Below are 15,773 nucleotides of genomic sequence, written 5' to 3' on the forward strand. Positions count from 1 at the left end.
TTAATTGTCACAGGCTGTACGGTTCCTGTTGGCATGTAATGAGGAAAGGCCGGGGATGCTGCTGACCAACCTCTAGTGCACAGGACAGCCCTCCACAAGAAATTATCTGGCTCCAGAGGTCAATAGTGCTGAGGTCAGGAAACACTGCTCTTGGATAGGATGCCCTGACCGTGCCCACCTCAGTCACATCTTAGGCATCAGTCTTCCCTAGTGAAAACCTCATGTTTGCAGGCGGCAAAACTGTATCTTAGAGTATTTCTACCAAGTCAAAGTGAGGCCAACTATAAGTGATTGTGAGAACTGGGAGTGGTGAGCTGTTGTTGACCAGATGAAGACTTGATGGCTAGAGTCAAAGTAGTGTCAAGTAAACAGGTCAGATGGACAGCCCCCATCTTCTCTGTCTAAAGGAACTTAGTGCTCTAAAATCCAGTCACCTAGCTCTTTCCCAGTGGGTGGGCAATGGCTGTCTTCAGGTCAGCAATTCTAGCCTTGCAAGGAGTGGTACACAAGGGTATATATAGCCTTGGGATGGGAAATGTACTATTTAACCAACCACTCTGCACATCAAACATGAATTACACTGATTCTGAATCACCAGTACCATCTCATCATTTAACTAGCAAAGGTAAAAGCTAGTCATTATAAAAGAAGCCCTGTAATGAACTTCTCTATAACCTTGTGTGATGAGAGATCCAAGAGACTAGCACTTAATGTGTTCCAAGGATGCACTGTGTATTTAACATAAAGATCTATCTATTAATACTTTCTGTCTAGAATCACCCATGGCTACCAGATGTTAAATTAAGAGAGTTTTGAATATAGTTCACTAAAGGTACAGAAAAATAAAAATCTGATTTCACCCAACTCTGGTGTCTTTCCCCTGAATTGTTCATACTTAAATATAATTCCTTCCTACCCCACCCCCCAATTTTTTTGTCCACTTAGTTAGATAGTGATGATGTAAAAATTTGCAGGTAAAATATAGGTTTATTGGATGACTTTGCTAATTTTTATTGCTCTTCTAATTAGTTAGGTAACATTTCTAAGTTTATATTAATTGTTTTTTAACCCATTAATTAAAACTGCCTGAAGTTTAATTAACTTCTAATTAATTCTTCTACTTCTTCCTCCACTTCACAAGCAAAGGGGTTGAGATAAAGAAATTTGGGGTATGGTTTTCAGTATGTAAATTGAAATTAAAGCAGTTGTCTTTTTTTAATTGGGTGATTTGACTAGATGAGCTCAGTCTTAAAAAAAATTATTTATTTAGCTGTCTTAGTTGAGGCATGTGGGATCGTTAATTGCAGCATGAGAACTCTTAGTCGCGGCATATGGAATCTAATTCACTGACCAGGAATAGAATCCAGTCCCTCTGCACTGGGAGCATGAAGTCTAAGCCTCTGGACCACAGGGGAAATCCCAAATCAGTCTTTTTTCAGGATATTTTTTCCTGGGTCCCCACCTGGTTACCTACTGAAGCACCTAGAGAAATTTTGCTTTGGCCTCAGCTTCTAGAGACCATGAATTATGAGCCTTATTAATAAGCAAAATTTCTTTGCTAATGTCATGAATATATTTGGTCATATATTTATTTGGTCTGATAAATCCACAAGGGTTAAACTTTTCTCTGGATAAAACATTGACCTATTGTGAAGCCTGTTAATTTTTTCCTGGTCACTGAGTAATGAGTCATCATGAGGCAATCACTCTGACTCTGCACCAGGCTATAGGAGTCACAGAAAGGAATTCATGTGCCCAAGCCAACGCTCAGGAGTCTGGCCTGGTCACAATTACTGCAATTACTGTTAAAAATGTCAGAAAAGGGATGTGATCTGCAATAAGACCTGATTTTCTACTAAATGTAATTTCCTTTTCACTCTGATCTTGCATAATCACATAGGCTCACCTTTGCACGTGTGCACACACACACACACACACACACACACTTCTCTGTGCACACAATTTCTTTTTATTTTCCCTGGCACACAATTTCTAAATCTCCACTTTTCTATTTTAATTGACACATCCACATATATTATTAAGATTCTTCTCAGAGAAGTCTTTTCTCAAAATTGTGAACGGACTTGTCTTGACATCAAGCTCTTGTTAAAAATATTATCCATCTACCCCTTACTGTTAGCCTCCTTCCTACTTGTCCATGAAAACTTAGTCAGTGACTGCCACCTACTCTGGAAAGTCTTCCGGGATGCTCCAGTCCCAGGCAGAGGGAGGTGTTTATCCTCTGCCTCTCTGAGTACATGTGCTTTTCTCTCTGTTGTAAAAGAGTGATGACCAGGAAGACTCCCTCCCCTGCCTTCTGCCTCTGCCTATGAGCTGCTTACAACTGACATTTTTTAAAATTGAAGTATCGTTGATTTATAATGTTGTATTAGTTTCAAGGGTAGAGCGTATATGTACATATAACTGAATCATACACACATATGTATATGTGTATATATATATATTCTTTTCCATAAGAGGTTATTATAGGATATTGAGTATAATTCCTGTGCTGTACACTATGTCTTTCTGTTTTCCTGCTTTATGTACTGTAGTGAGTATAGGTTAACACCGAACTCCTAACCTATCCCCCCTCCTCCAGCTATCCCCTCTGCCGCTGCTGCTGAGTCGCTTCAGTCGTGTCCGACTCTGTGCAACCCCATAGACGGCAGCCCACCAGGCTCCCCCGTCCCTGGGATTCTCCGGGCAAGAACACTGGATGGGTGCTATCCCCTTTAGTAATCAATAAGTTTGTTCTCTATGCCTGTGAGTCTATTCTGTTTTTATGAATAAGTTCTTTTGTATCATTTTTTAGATTCCATGTATAAGTGATATCATATGATGTTTTTCTTTCTCTGTCTGACAACTGATGGTTTTATAAGCCTTGTACATCTGGTGCTCAGGACAGAGTCTCTTACATACTATTGATAAGTACCAAATACACATTTTATCAATTTTCCTCCATAGGCTTAGTGATAGAATGAAAAAAATACTCTTTAACTGCACAGTACAGGAATGCATGACTATCAGAAACATGGACTTCACAGAGATGTGTCTGGAATGACAGGTATTCCTGCAAGGCAACCAACCAATATGATAAGGAATCACTGCACTCCATGATATCCAGAGACATGTTAAGTTGAACAACTTCTACTATGGCTTAGAAAAAATACATTCATATATCCAACAAACACTTGGCTGTGTGTTGAAAATCAAGCTCTGAACTATTTTGTAGGAACTGAAAAACTGCTAAAGAAAGCACCAGGGGTGCCAAGATTGTTATAACAAAGTGAGATAAGACCCCAACAAAGGTACATATAATATGACAGCACAGTGATGAGATCATAAGCTCTGGAGTCAGACTAAGTTCAAGACACTCACCATTGATTACTGATCATTGATTATTATCAAGGTTACTTGGGCTAGAGACTTACCCTTGCCAAACCTCAGGATCCTTACCTGCAGAATGGAAATCTAATAACTCATATAATATTTCAGAACCTTATAATGTTATTTTGATTATTAACTTATAATCCTTATAAAGCACATAATAGTAAGTGCTTTAAATAAGGAATTAGCAGTAATGCCTTAGACATGGGAAACATTCAATAAATGTCAGTGCTTCTATAACCACTACTTGAATAGTACAAAATATGAAAGAATGTCCTACTTAGTGAGTAGAGACAGGGATAGTGAGAGGTGATATTTTTTAAACTTTGTTTATTTAATGACTAATTTTTAAAAATTTGTCAACACTATGCATTAATTTGCAATGTTGTGTTAGTTTCAAGTTACAGCAAAGTGATTCAATTACACATACGTATGTATAATTCTTTTTCAGATTATTTTCCTCTATAGCTTAGATTAAGATATTGAGTATAGTTTCCTGTGCTATTACAGTAGGTGCTTGTTGTTTATCTATTTTATATAAAGTAGTATGTATGGATTAATTCCAAATTCTTAATTTGTCTCTCCTCCCCTCTTTTTAATACATAAAAACTGACTCATTACTTAACCACTTAGAAAACAAAGATTAGGCCTCACCCACATTCTCTCTGTGGAGTGTGTTTCTCTCTAAATAAACCCGTTCTTACCTAAAAAAAAAAAAAAAGGAAAAGAAAATTTAAACATAAATCACATATATTCTCAAATGAACACTTTAATACACATTGTTTCACAGTTTTTTATTTCCTTGTATAGAGATCATATTAAGCTTACTATTTGGTATAATATTTTCCCATTACTCTCAATAATTATGTAGTTACACCCTAACTCTTTACAGTTCCATGTATTCATTATTTAATTGCATACATTGTATCTAGTTGATTGCCTGTCAGAGTTATTTTTCTTTGTTCTATTAGAATCAATGCTGTAATGAACATCTCTTCCTGCCAATGGTCTGATAATCATCTGATAATTTTTCTGATTCATTTCTAGAAGGGAGTAATTACTCATCAACAGTTAAATTTTATTTTACTACTTTATTTGCTTTGTTCAGTAGATAAAACATTTGCACATTTCAAATAGCAAAACCATATAGAAATCATAATTAAGATACCTTGCTAACACTCTGTCTCCATCTAGTTTCTCAGTTTCTCCCATCATAGAAAATCTTTTTGATTAGGTTATTATGTAACTTTTTAGTATTGTTATGCAAATATTAGCAAATGCTCCATATGTATTCTTATTTTCCCACTTCTTACCCCAAAACTAGCATTGCATACTCATGTTCTGCATCTTGTTTTCTCATATAGCAGTATATGGGAGATGATACCATTTTGGTACATAAGAAACTGACTCTCTTTTCCCTTCCCTCTCAGCCTTCTCTTTAAAAAAAAAATTCAGGATTACACTTTGTGGAGATATCATTCATTCCTCACAGATTGTCTCCCTGCTCTAACCCCCAGGATAGGGTTAGATGAATTTAACCCTACCCTCTACACCCCTCCACCCCTTCCTGGCTTAGTAATAACAGGACAGGAAGAGCAACCCAATCTAAGAAACTGCCTGAAAGAGATGGGAAAGTGTTCATCGCTCAGTTGCATCTGATTCTCGGTAACTCCATCGACTGTAGGCCACCAGGCTCCTCTGTCCATGGAATTCTTCAGGCAAGAATATTGGAGTGGGTAGCCATTCCTTTCTCCAGGGGATCTTCTTGACCCAGGGATCAAACCAGGTCTCCCGCATTGTGGGCAGATTCTTTACCATCTGAGCCCCCAGGGAAACACAGGAAGCTGCCGAGATTGTTGCAAATTCCTGGGAGACAGCATGTGTCCACCATTTTTTCCAATCTGTTCTTTTGTGTGTGTGTGTGTGTGTGTGTGTGTGTATATATTTTTTTTTTTTTTTTTTACTTTTTGAGCATGCCTTGTGGCCTGTGAGTTCTATTTCCTGACCAGGGATTGAACCTGTGATCCCCTGCATTTGGAGGGCAGACTCTTTACCACTAGTCCACCAGGGAAGTTCCTCCAGTCTAACTTCTTGATTACTAGGATTTCCTTCCAAACAGAAACATGTGAACAGACTCTGAGAGATATTTATAACCACATGCTTTATTTGTTTTCAGCAACTCTGAGCAAAAACAGTAGGGAAAACACAGGTGTATGGAGCCAGAACACTCTCCCTAGCATGGGCTTGTTAATCCTATATATACATACACCCTTTTCTTCTTCTCCATAACTTCAGTCTTTGTTTAAAGCACAGACCACTCCCAAAACTATCCCCTGACTTTCTTCCAAAGAATGCTAACTAGGCCAAGATCCCTAATGACTGCTTTATTTGCATGTTTTCTCATTATGTTTTCTCATTATGATATAATTACCCTAAATTCATGATGCTATCACCAAGGTCAACCAGAACCTGATAATGGACAGTGAAACTTTAACTAGTTGTTTTATTTCCTTTCACTGGTTTGCCTTCAACTTTTTTTTTTAAATTAACAAAATGTCAAAGGACTGAGTATTTATTAAGACTAATAAGTGTATAAATACAAAATAAAATCAGGAAGAAAGGTTTGGCCACTGATCGAATTACATTTCTGAGTCAAACAACTTAACACCATACATACCAGTGCTTCTCAAACTTGAGGAGACAGAATAACCACCTGGATGATGTGTGAGAGCAGGTGGAAGGAGCTCTCAGGTGATACTAATCTGCCAATCACTCGGCCTTGCTCTCAGTAGCCAAGGTGGGTGCAAAGCGAAGCTAGCAGAGCCTCAGGAAGCCTGCCAAGCTCCTTCCAGAGTGGACAGAACAGAAATGAACTCTGAATCCCACCTTCCTTCAAAGTTCTAAAGCAGGGGCACAGATTTCTCTCTCTCCAGTCAGTACTTGCTGATTAAATACTTAGTCATGGCCTTAAAAGGGGGCCAATGAATTTAACACCATCATGACTCCAAAATCTAAGGAGGTTTTTTTTAGAGCATCTGAGGGAGCCAGCCTCTGACTCCAACTTGGCAGAGTGCCTCTGGACTCCCTAGAATTCTCCATACCAAACTTCTTGGTGGAGCTTCCAAGCACCACACTGTCTTCTACAATGATTTGTCACAGGCCTAAGAATAGGACGGAGAACACAGATTTTGAATCTCTCTTTCCCAAGGAGACAAGAAAAAAAACAAAAAGAAGAAAACGGCAAGCATGCCCTCCACAAGCCAACCAAGTACTTACCAGACGCTCTGGATCCTGGAGCTGTGGGAAGGAGGGGGAACTTGTAGAGTCAGAACAGTTGCTGCCCTTTCACTCCCATCCTCACACTCCATTAGGAGCTCCAGAACAAAACCACACTCAGAAACTCCAAAAGCCTCAGGAGGAGACTGAAAGGCCCCAGAAACTACTGAGCCTCCCAACCCCACAGTCAATATGCTCCACCTGGCTAGCTCATCAAGACACTGCTGCTGCTAAGTCGCGTCAGTCGTGTCCAACTCTGTGCGACCCCACAGACGGCAGCCCACCAGGCTCCCCCATCCCTGGGATTCTCCAGGCAAGAATACTGGAGTGGGTTGCCATTTCCTTCTCCATGCCTTCAACTTTTTAAGGCTGCTATTTCTCTGTTCTGGCTGACTTTCAGTTTCTCTTGAAATGACTGAGCTCAGAACTTTCATGATGGTCAGTGGTTTAAGACTCCTGCTTCCAATCTAGGGGATTCCGATTCGATCCCTGACTGGTAAACTAAGATTCAGATGCTATTGTACAGTGCAGCCAAAAATTTAAAAAATAATTTTAAAAAATAAGAGAGAAAAAAGAAGAAGAAATTACTGAATTCATTCTTTGCATTACTACCGACTAAAACTGAGGCCTTTCTCCTCCTCTTAGCCAGAACATCATAGACCTTTCTCATTCAACGAATTATAGGTATAAGAGATAGTCATTCCAGGGACTTCCTTGGTGGTCTAATGGTTAAGAATCCATCTGCTGAAGCAGGAGACATGGATTAGATTCCTGGTGTGGGAAGATCCCACATGCCACAGAGCAACCAAACCCACGCGTTGCAACTCCTGAAGCCCGTGCATCCACAGCTATGCTCTGCAACAGGAGAAGCCACTGCTGTGAGAAGCCTGCCCACCAGAACTAAGAGAGTATCTCCTGCTCTCCACGACTAGAGAAAGCCCACAAGTAGCAACGAAGACTCAGCACAGCCAAAAAGAAAAGAAATGAATAAATCTTAAAAGTATATATTTTTTTTAAAAGCAGATAGTCCTTCCAGAAAGAGAGACTGCAATATGATGTGACTGAAGAATCCCAAGTTGTTTGAAGCTATGGGATGTAGCATAGCATGAAGCATCAGGGCTATCAGAAGATGTGATAATAGATAGACTGGAATTTTATTGTAAAGAAAGGAGAATGCCAGGCTAATCAGTTTAGGCTCTATTATCTCTGTGACAAAGAGGTACTGAATAATTTTAAAGAAAGTGCTAACATGGCTGTATAGATAGAGGGGACACTGGAGGGAGGACAACCAGGCAGTTATTGAAATGATAACCAAGAAGCGTGAGGACAGGGGGCCTTACCTGGTAGTCCAGTTGCTCTGAGCCTGGAATGCAGAGAGCCTGGAATGGATCCTTGGTCAGAGAACTATTCCCTAGGTGGCTCAGTGGTAAAGAATCTGCCTGCAATACAGGAGACTTGGATTAGACTCCTGGGTCAGCACGATCCCCCAGAGAAGGAAATGGCAACCCGCTCCAATATTCTTACCTGGAGAATCCCATGGACAGAGGAGCCTGGCAGGCTACAGTACATGGGGTCGCAAAGAGTTGGAGATGACTTAGTGACTAATGACAACAAAGAACTAGATCTCACATGCTTCAACTAAGAGTTCGCATGTCACAACTAAAGATCTGAAGATTGAGCATCCTGCATGCCGCAGCTGAGACCTGGAGCCAAATAAGTAAATACTAAAAAGAAGTGATAAGGACATAAGCTGAGGGAGTAGCAATAGGAATGGAAAGAAAAGAAAAGGTAGAAAAGGTAGACTGAACATGTCAAATTCGATATGGTTGGGGAGGAAAGTAGAACATCACAACTTTCAGAGTGGGTCAAATGGAGAAACAATATCTGGTTGAGAAAGATATTAGAGGTTAAGATGCTAGTGGGAAATCCAGGTGGAAATGTCCAGTAGAAGTGAGCTTGGAGCTCAGAAGAGAGGTGAGGATTGGAAATATGCACTTGGTCACCTTCGAGTTCAATGACACTGTCTCTGCAAGGAAAGAGAATACAGTGAGAAGTGAACGCCCAGGTGGAACCTTGGGAACCATGCTGGAGAGAAAGGAAATTAGCCAGTGAAGGAGACTGGAAAGCAGAAACCAGTGGTAAAAAAACCACAAGAGAGTTTTCTTGTGGTATTGAGAAAGATATGTCTTTTTCTTTTTTTAATTAAAAAAAATTTTTTTGAAAGACGTAGTTTTTAAAAGAGTTTCAAAAGAAAAAGTATTGCCAAAAATATTGAACACCTCATAGAGGTCATACAAATTTATTTCCTGTCTGACTTTTGTATCTGTATGAATAATGAATCACACCCTTTTTACTTCTGTAAAATAACCTAATGAACTCCCCCCCGCCACCGCCAAATTCCTTCTATAGGCTTGCCTTCTATCTTCAATCTTTTTAAATAGCCAACATGTCTTTGTCATCAGTATGAATATATCATTCTTGCCCTACCCTTATCTCTGTTTCACTGTAGAACCATTTACTGGACCATTCCCATGTGCTAAGCCCTGTCCCATCCCTGTGGATTCAGAGATAGCCTGTCTCTGTCTTCAGGGCCTCATAGTTTGCATTCTTGTCATCTTAAACTAAACAACTGTATGTAAATCACTAGGAGACTCATGGAAAGTGCTGGACTAAAGGGCAGCATGGAAGAGCTGGGTATTTCGTTTTTGTTTTTATTTTTATTTTATTTTTGTCACAGGGCATGCAGGATCCTTGGAGAAGGAAATGGCAACCCACTCCAGTATTCTTGCCTGGAGAATCCCAGGGACGGGGGAGCCGAGTGGGCTGCACTCTATGGGGTCGCACAGAGTCAGACACGACTGAAGCGACTTAGCAGCAGCAGCAGCAGGATCCTAGTTCCTCGACCCAGGATCCAACCCATACTTCCTCCTTATAGGGGAAGCTTGGAGTCTTAACCACTGGATTGTCAGGGAATTCCCAGATGGATGACTCTTGACCAGCACATCCCCACCCTCCCCTGACGTTTCCTGGGCTCAGTTACACAGTCTAAGGAGGAAGAGAAGGAGAGAGAAAAGATACAAGTGCTCGATCAGTCAGCCATGTCTAACTCTTTTGTGAACCCACGGAGTGTAGCCTGCCAGGCTCTGTCCATGGAATTTTCCAGGGAAGAATACTGGACAGGGTTGCCATTTCCTCCTCGAAGTGATTTTCCTGACCCCGGGGATCGAATCCGTGTCTCCCACGCTGGCAGGCAGATTCTTTAATCTCTGCACCACCTGGGAAACCCTAAGATAAAGCAAATTTTAAAAATTTTAATAAAAAGTTGAGGGGAAACATATATGTACACTCTTTTAAGATTGTACAGATGAGACTACACAAAAATACAAGAAAAGATGACTCAGGATTGCAGTCACTCGAGGTTGGAATAGGATGGTACACAAAGGATCACACACATGTAAGCTATTGTTAAGATCCCAGTTTTGATACTGGGTTATGGTTTCATGAGTGCTTATTACATTATTACTGTAAATTAATAATTATATGAATAAAGATGGCTGAAGGGGCACCAATGATGAAGATGTGTCATGCACCATTAATCCACTTGCTTGTGGATTACCACTCCCAGAAAAACACTGAAAATGACCAGATATCTTTTTAAAAACTTTTTATTAAGGTAAAAATTACATAATATAAAACATACTATCTTAACCACATTTAACTGTACATTTCAGTGGCACTAAGTGTCACGTGGTTGTGCGAGTCTCACCATGATCCATCTTCCAGGTTTTCCTAAACTGCAACTCTGTCCCCATTAAACACTAGGTCCCCATTCCCCCTCCTCCTCACCCCACCCCCAGCCTCTGGCATCCACCCATGTGTTAACACTTTCCGGCTCTATTTGTTTGACTGTTCAAAATATCTCATGTAAGTGGAGTCAAAAAGTATTTGTCTGCACCTATTCTATACTGGAATGCATTTTTAAGGAATAATCAGCTATCTTGAGTGGAAAATTCTAGTAAGGAGAGAAAAGCCAGACCTGCCGCTGTTTGAGAATGAGCTCTGAATTTTTTTATCCCTTTCCTCTGAAACTAATCATTGTGGTGGTCCAAGAATAATGAACAACTATTTTAAATACTCTATTATTACCCAGTGATTGAACCTTGTTTAATCACATTCTTACTTAAAGAAAACGGTATACTTCTACTGTTCTTTAAGGAGACACCAACGAGAATGAAACTATCCTTGCAGTATGCAGTATGAGGGCTAAACATATTATTCCTATTGACCAAAATCAGTGTCAACACCATTTCCAATAATTTATCATCTTATAGTGTCATATTTCTTTTTTTCACACATACGTGGAAGATTGCATGGTAGTAGAGAAGTTGAGCTTTGGAGTCAGAAAACTCTAGGTTCAAGGCTCCATTCTACCTCTTGTCAACTACCTGACAGTGGGCAAGTTATTTACCCACTCCAGATCTTACTCTCCTCCTCTAAAGCTGAATCTGTACTGATAAAACTATTGCATTTTTGGAAGGCAGCTATGCTCACCACTATACCACCAACGCTGCTCAACTATTGCATTTTTGAAGAAAGACTATGTAAAGTTTTTAGCACAGTTCATGGCATAAGTCTAAATGTTATAAAGAAGGTAGCTAATATTTTCATACTGAAACTTTTAAACTGCCTTATGTGTTTCCACACGCACATGGGCTTTCCAAGTGGCACTAGTGGTTAAAGAATTTACCTGCCAGTGCAAGAGATGTAAGAGACACAGTTTCAATCCCTGGGTCAGGAAGAACCCCTGGAGGAGGGCATGCCATCCATCCCAGTATTCCTGCTTGCCTGGAGAATCCCATGGACAGAAAAGCCTGGAGGGCTACAGTCCCTGGGGTCACATATAGTTGGACACAACTGAAGCGACTTAGCATACACAGTGCACATATACATGTAGTACTACATGTTTATGTGTTTCTTGCTTACTGACAAAGTTACACTGTTTATTGTCTGGAACTTAAACAATACAAATAAGTCCTAGGAGCTCTGAAAATAGGGGAAATGTAAAAACTTCAGTTCCTTAACACTCTCTTTTTTTCTCATTAGGTGATCTGTAAGGCTCCATCAGCTTTAACATTTTATTGTCTTATAAATTCTATGATTGTTGCCTTTGCAAATGCTCAGAAGGCATTGAATGGAAAGCAAGCTTATTTTTGGTTTTGGAGTTATGTTTTTAACGATGAAAGAGGGTGGTCAACTCAGACATTTTCATGACCGGGCAAGTTTACAAAGAGTCTACTCCTACCCTAGGACATGTATTTTTGATATTCAGTAACCACAGTATGGATGTGAGAGTTGGACTGTGAAGAAAACTGAGTGCTGAAAAATTGATGCTTTTGAACTGTGGTGTTGGAGAAGACTCTTGAGAGTCTCTTGGACTGCAAGGAGATCCAACCAGTCCATCCTAAAGGAGATCAGTCCTGGGTGTTCATTGGAAGGACTGATGCTGAAGCTGAAACTCCAATACTTGGCCACCTCATGCGAAAAGTTGACTGATTGGAAAAGACCCTGATGCTGGGAGGGATTGGGGGCAGGAGGAGAAGGGGACGACAGAGGGTGAGATGGCTGGATGGCATCACCGACTCGATGGGCATGAGTTTGAGTAAACTCCGGGAGTTGGTGATGGACAGGGAGGCCTGGCGTGCTGCGATTCATGGGGTCGCAAAGAGTCAGACACGACTGAGCGACTGAACTGAACTGAACTGAACTGAACCACAGAACTAGTGCCATATTTCATTTGAAATTTCTGTTTGCTCTTCTGATTTCTTTGCATTCCTTTCCTTAAACTGCTGAGGAAGGTATTTATAAATCTTTTCAAATACAATACTTTACTCTAGAGACGTATTGATTGTAGACATAATCATTCTAGGTGTCTCAGTTTGGTTTCTTCCTTTCCTTCCTTTCTTTTTTTCTTATTAAAAAAACAAGGTCATTGAAGAGAGTTGTTTTGATATGAATTTTCATATATAGTGATCTTTGCACTGTGAAGCCTTGGAATGTGTTAGTTAAATGGCAGCAGCTTGAAACTGCAAGTAAATTTTAGTAGCAGTACATTCCCTTTTAGAGTGTGGCCATTGCCCAGGTGGTTCAGTGGTAAAGAATCCACTTGCCAAGCAGGAGACATGGGTTCGATCCTTGGGTTGGGAAGATCCCCTTGAGAAGGGCATGGCAGCCCACTCTAGTATTCTTGCCTGGAGAATTCCATGGACTGAAGAACCTGGTGGGCTATATAGTCCATGGGGTCGCTGAAGAGATGAACATGACTATACAGCAGCGGCAGCATTGTGAAAACAACAAAACTAGTTGGATGGAAATACTTTTAAGTGATCCCACTTTGCATCACACTAAGAGAACAATTCTGTGTCTATTTCTTTCTAGGATAAATTCATGCTTTTATAAACTTGCTATCATAGTGTATGTGTCTGAGTCTGTGGTATTTGATTAAGGGAGATGTCATAATTTACTGATGAAACTATTTCCCTATTAGACTTCTAAATTGGCTCTAAATTGTTTTTGTAATTTTTTTGTTATTATAGAAAATGTTGCAATCTGCTTTTCCAAATATATGACTTTTATTCATGTAAAATTTTTTCCTTATGATAAAATAATGTTGGAGGAAATACTAAGTTTCCAGAAACAAAAAAACAGCCTGGTTATTTTAGCTCTTCACTGCTATATTACTTTCCAAAAGGGTGTGTGTATGTGTATAAAATACAACAATACAACACAGCAACATGTATTTTAGGATATTATCTATAATGAGTATACCAAAAATATACTTCTTCCCACTTAAATTATTTAACCAAGAGAACACACCAAAATTAACTTTTATTAATTTTTCTTTTCTTCTTCTCTCCTCCACCACCTCTTTCTTCTTCTTCATTTTCTTTTTCTCCTTCTTCCTTCACAATAATCAATAAGAGACTTGGATGTAATATTCTAGGTTCAGTTTTTTTTAAAAAAGACTTTCCATTCAAGGCCATAATTAGATATTGGTTATTGTGAAGAAGCTAAATACTGACTAGTTTTCTGGGCTTGCAAACTCAGCTAGATCACCTTTTAAAAATGGTTACCTTGAGTTTACTCCCTTGTCTAAAGATGTTGTTGATCAGTCACTCAGTCATGTCTGACTCTTTGTGACCCCATGAATTACAGCACACCAGGCTTCCCTGTCCTTCACTGTCTCCTGGAGCTTGCTCAAACTCATGTCCACTGAATCAGTGGACCATCGGTGAACCATCGAACCATCTCACCCTCTGTTGTCTCCTTCTCCTCCTGTCTTCAATCTTTCCCAGCATCAGGATCTTTTCCAATGAGTCAATTCTTTGCATCAGTTGGCCAAAGTATTGGAGTTTCAGCTTCCGCATCAGTCCTTCCAACGAATATTCAGGACTGATCTCCTTTAGGATTGACTGGTTTGCTCTCCTTGTAGTCCAAGTGACTCTCAAGAGTCTTCTCCAACACCACAGTTCAAAAGCATCAATTCTTCAGTGTTCAGCTTTCTTTATAGTCCAACTTGCACATCCATACATGACTACTGGAAAAACCATAGCTTTGACCAGATGGACGTTTGTGGGCAAAGTAATGTCTCTGTTTTTTAATACGCTGTCTAGGTTTGTCTAAAGCTACAATCTACCAAATGTACTTGTCATATTTTTCTTAGCCATGGAATAACTGAATCAAGCTTACAACTATTCCAAAATATAGACAAGAAGAAAAATACTTGGCTTGTAATCAGTAGAAATGATAACAGCTTCATCTACTTTACGAATTTGTCTCTGCTACCCTCTAGTGGAACTGTAATCATAATAGCCTTACAGCATTGCCTCCAGATTTAACACACACACACACACACACACACACACACACACACACACAGGTGCACGCTTGTATGTGTGTGTGTAGAGCATGTGTGTATGTGTGAGTGTGTGTGTGTGTGTCTGTAGAGATTTATAAATTTCTGTCTTATAGAGTTGGCCCCAGCCTTGGATATGAGAAATGCCTGGAGGGAGTTATCTTTTAACTGGCATTCTTATTCTTCTTCCTGGTGGCTCTGAAGGTAAAGTGTCTGCCTATAGTGCGGGAGATCTGGGTTCAATCCCTGGGTTGGGAAGATCTCCTGGAGAAGGAAACGGCAACCCACTCCAGTATTCTTGCCTGGAAAACCCCATGGACGGAGGAACCTGGAAGGCTGCAGTCCATGGGATTGCAAAGAGTCGGACACAACTGAATGACTTCACTTTCACTTTCTTTCTTTCTTGTTCCTCTCTCTTCCCACACTAATTCTTTCTGGGGAGCACTGCCAGACTAATCTGTTTAAAGGGGAAATGTGATCCTATCACTCCCCTGCTCAACAGAAAGAAAACCTCCAGTCCTTCCTTTTGGGCTTTCTGAAGTGCTGCTGGTAACCTTCCCCACCGTGACCTCCGAAACTCTTTACGATAAGAATCCAACTCTCTTTTCTGCTCTTCTACCCCCTTACCTCCTGTCACACCCCACCTTCCAGCCAAATCCCACTGCTGGATGTTCTCCACTTCTGGCCCATGCTTTCCCTTTCTGCTTACCTTGGAGATGACTACTAGAGTCAACCACCAACTTCCTTCTTCCATCTCTATTTGCCAGAATTATGCTCACATTTCAAGACTTCTTTCAAATGTCACTACTTACTTTAAAAAATTTTTTTTAAATTTATTTGACTTCTCTGGGTCTTAGTTGCAGCATGTAGGATCTAGTTCCCTGACCAAGAATTGACCCTGGGCCCCCTACATTGGGAGTGTGGAGTCTTAGCCACTGGACCACCCAGGGACGTTCCTCAAGCGCAGTTTCATTCAGTGTGATCAAGCTCCCTTCATCAATTTCATGCAAGCCAGATACATCTCTGACACTATGCCACCTGTTACGTATGCTATTCTCTTTGCCTGGTTGTTCTCCTCAGGTGTCTCTCCTTCAATTCCCATTTAAACTGACATTGGTTTCCTTCCCAACCCAACGCAGGGTCAAGTCGTTTAATAAAACCTGACATGCCTCCCCCAATTTTTTTTGCTTCTCTT

The 15,773-nt window shown here is 40.3% G+C and overlaps 1 protein-coding gene across 1 annotated transcript in view; it reads right to left on the bottom strand.

The window, feature by feature from the left end:
* Positions 1 to 6,758, bottom strand: part of LOC110130943 (uncharacterized) — a 141,547-nt gene extending 134,789 nt beyond the window's left edge. The window contains exons 1-2 of the mRNA XM_070469836.1: positions 6,667 to 6,758; positions 6,492 to 6,551 (exon numbers count right to left, since the gene is read on the bottom strand). Coding sequence (XP_070325937.1) covers positions 6,492 to 6,551; positions 6,667 to 6,758 — 152 coding nt within the window. The remainder of the gene's footprint in view (positions 1 to 6,491; positions 6,552 to 6,666) is intronic.
* Positions 6,759 to 15,773: the final 9,015 nt, after the last annotated feature.

Source organism: Odocoileus virginianus, chromosome 7, assembly GCF_023699985.2.
Source record: "Odocoileus virginianus isolate 20LAN1187 ecotype Illinois chromosome 7, Ovbor_1.2, whole genome shotgun sequence".
NCBI classification, from domain to species: Eukaryota; Metazoa; Chordata; class Mammalia; order Artiodactyla; family Cervidae; genus Odocoileus; species Odocoileus virginianus.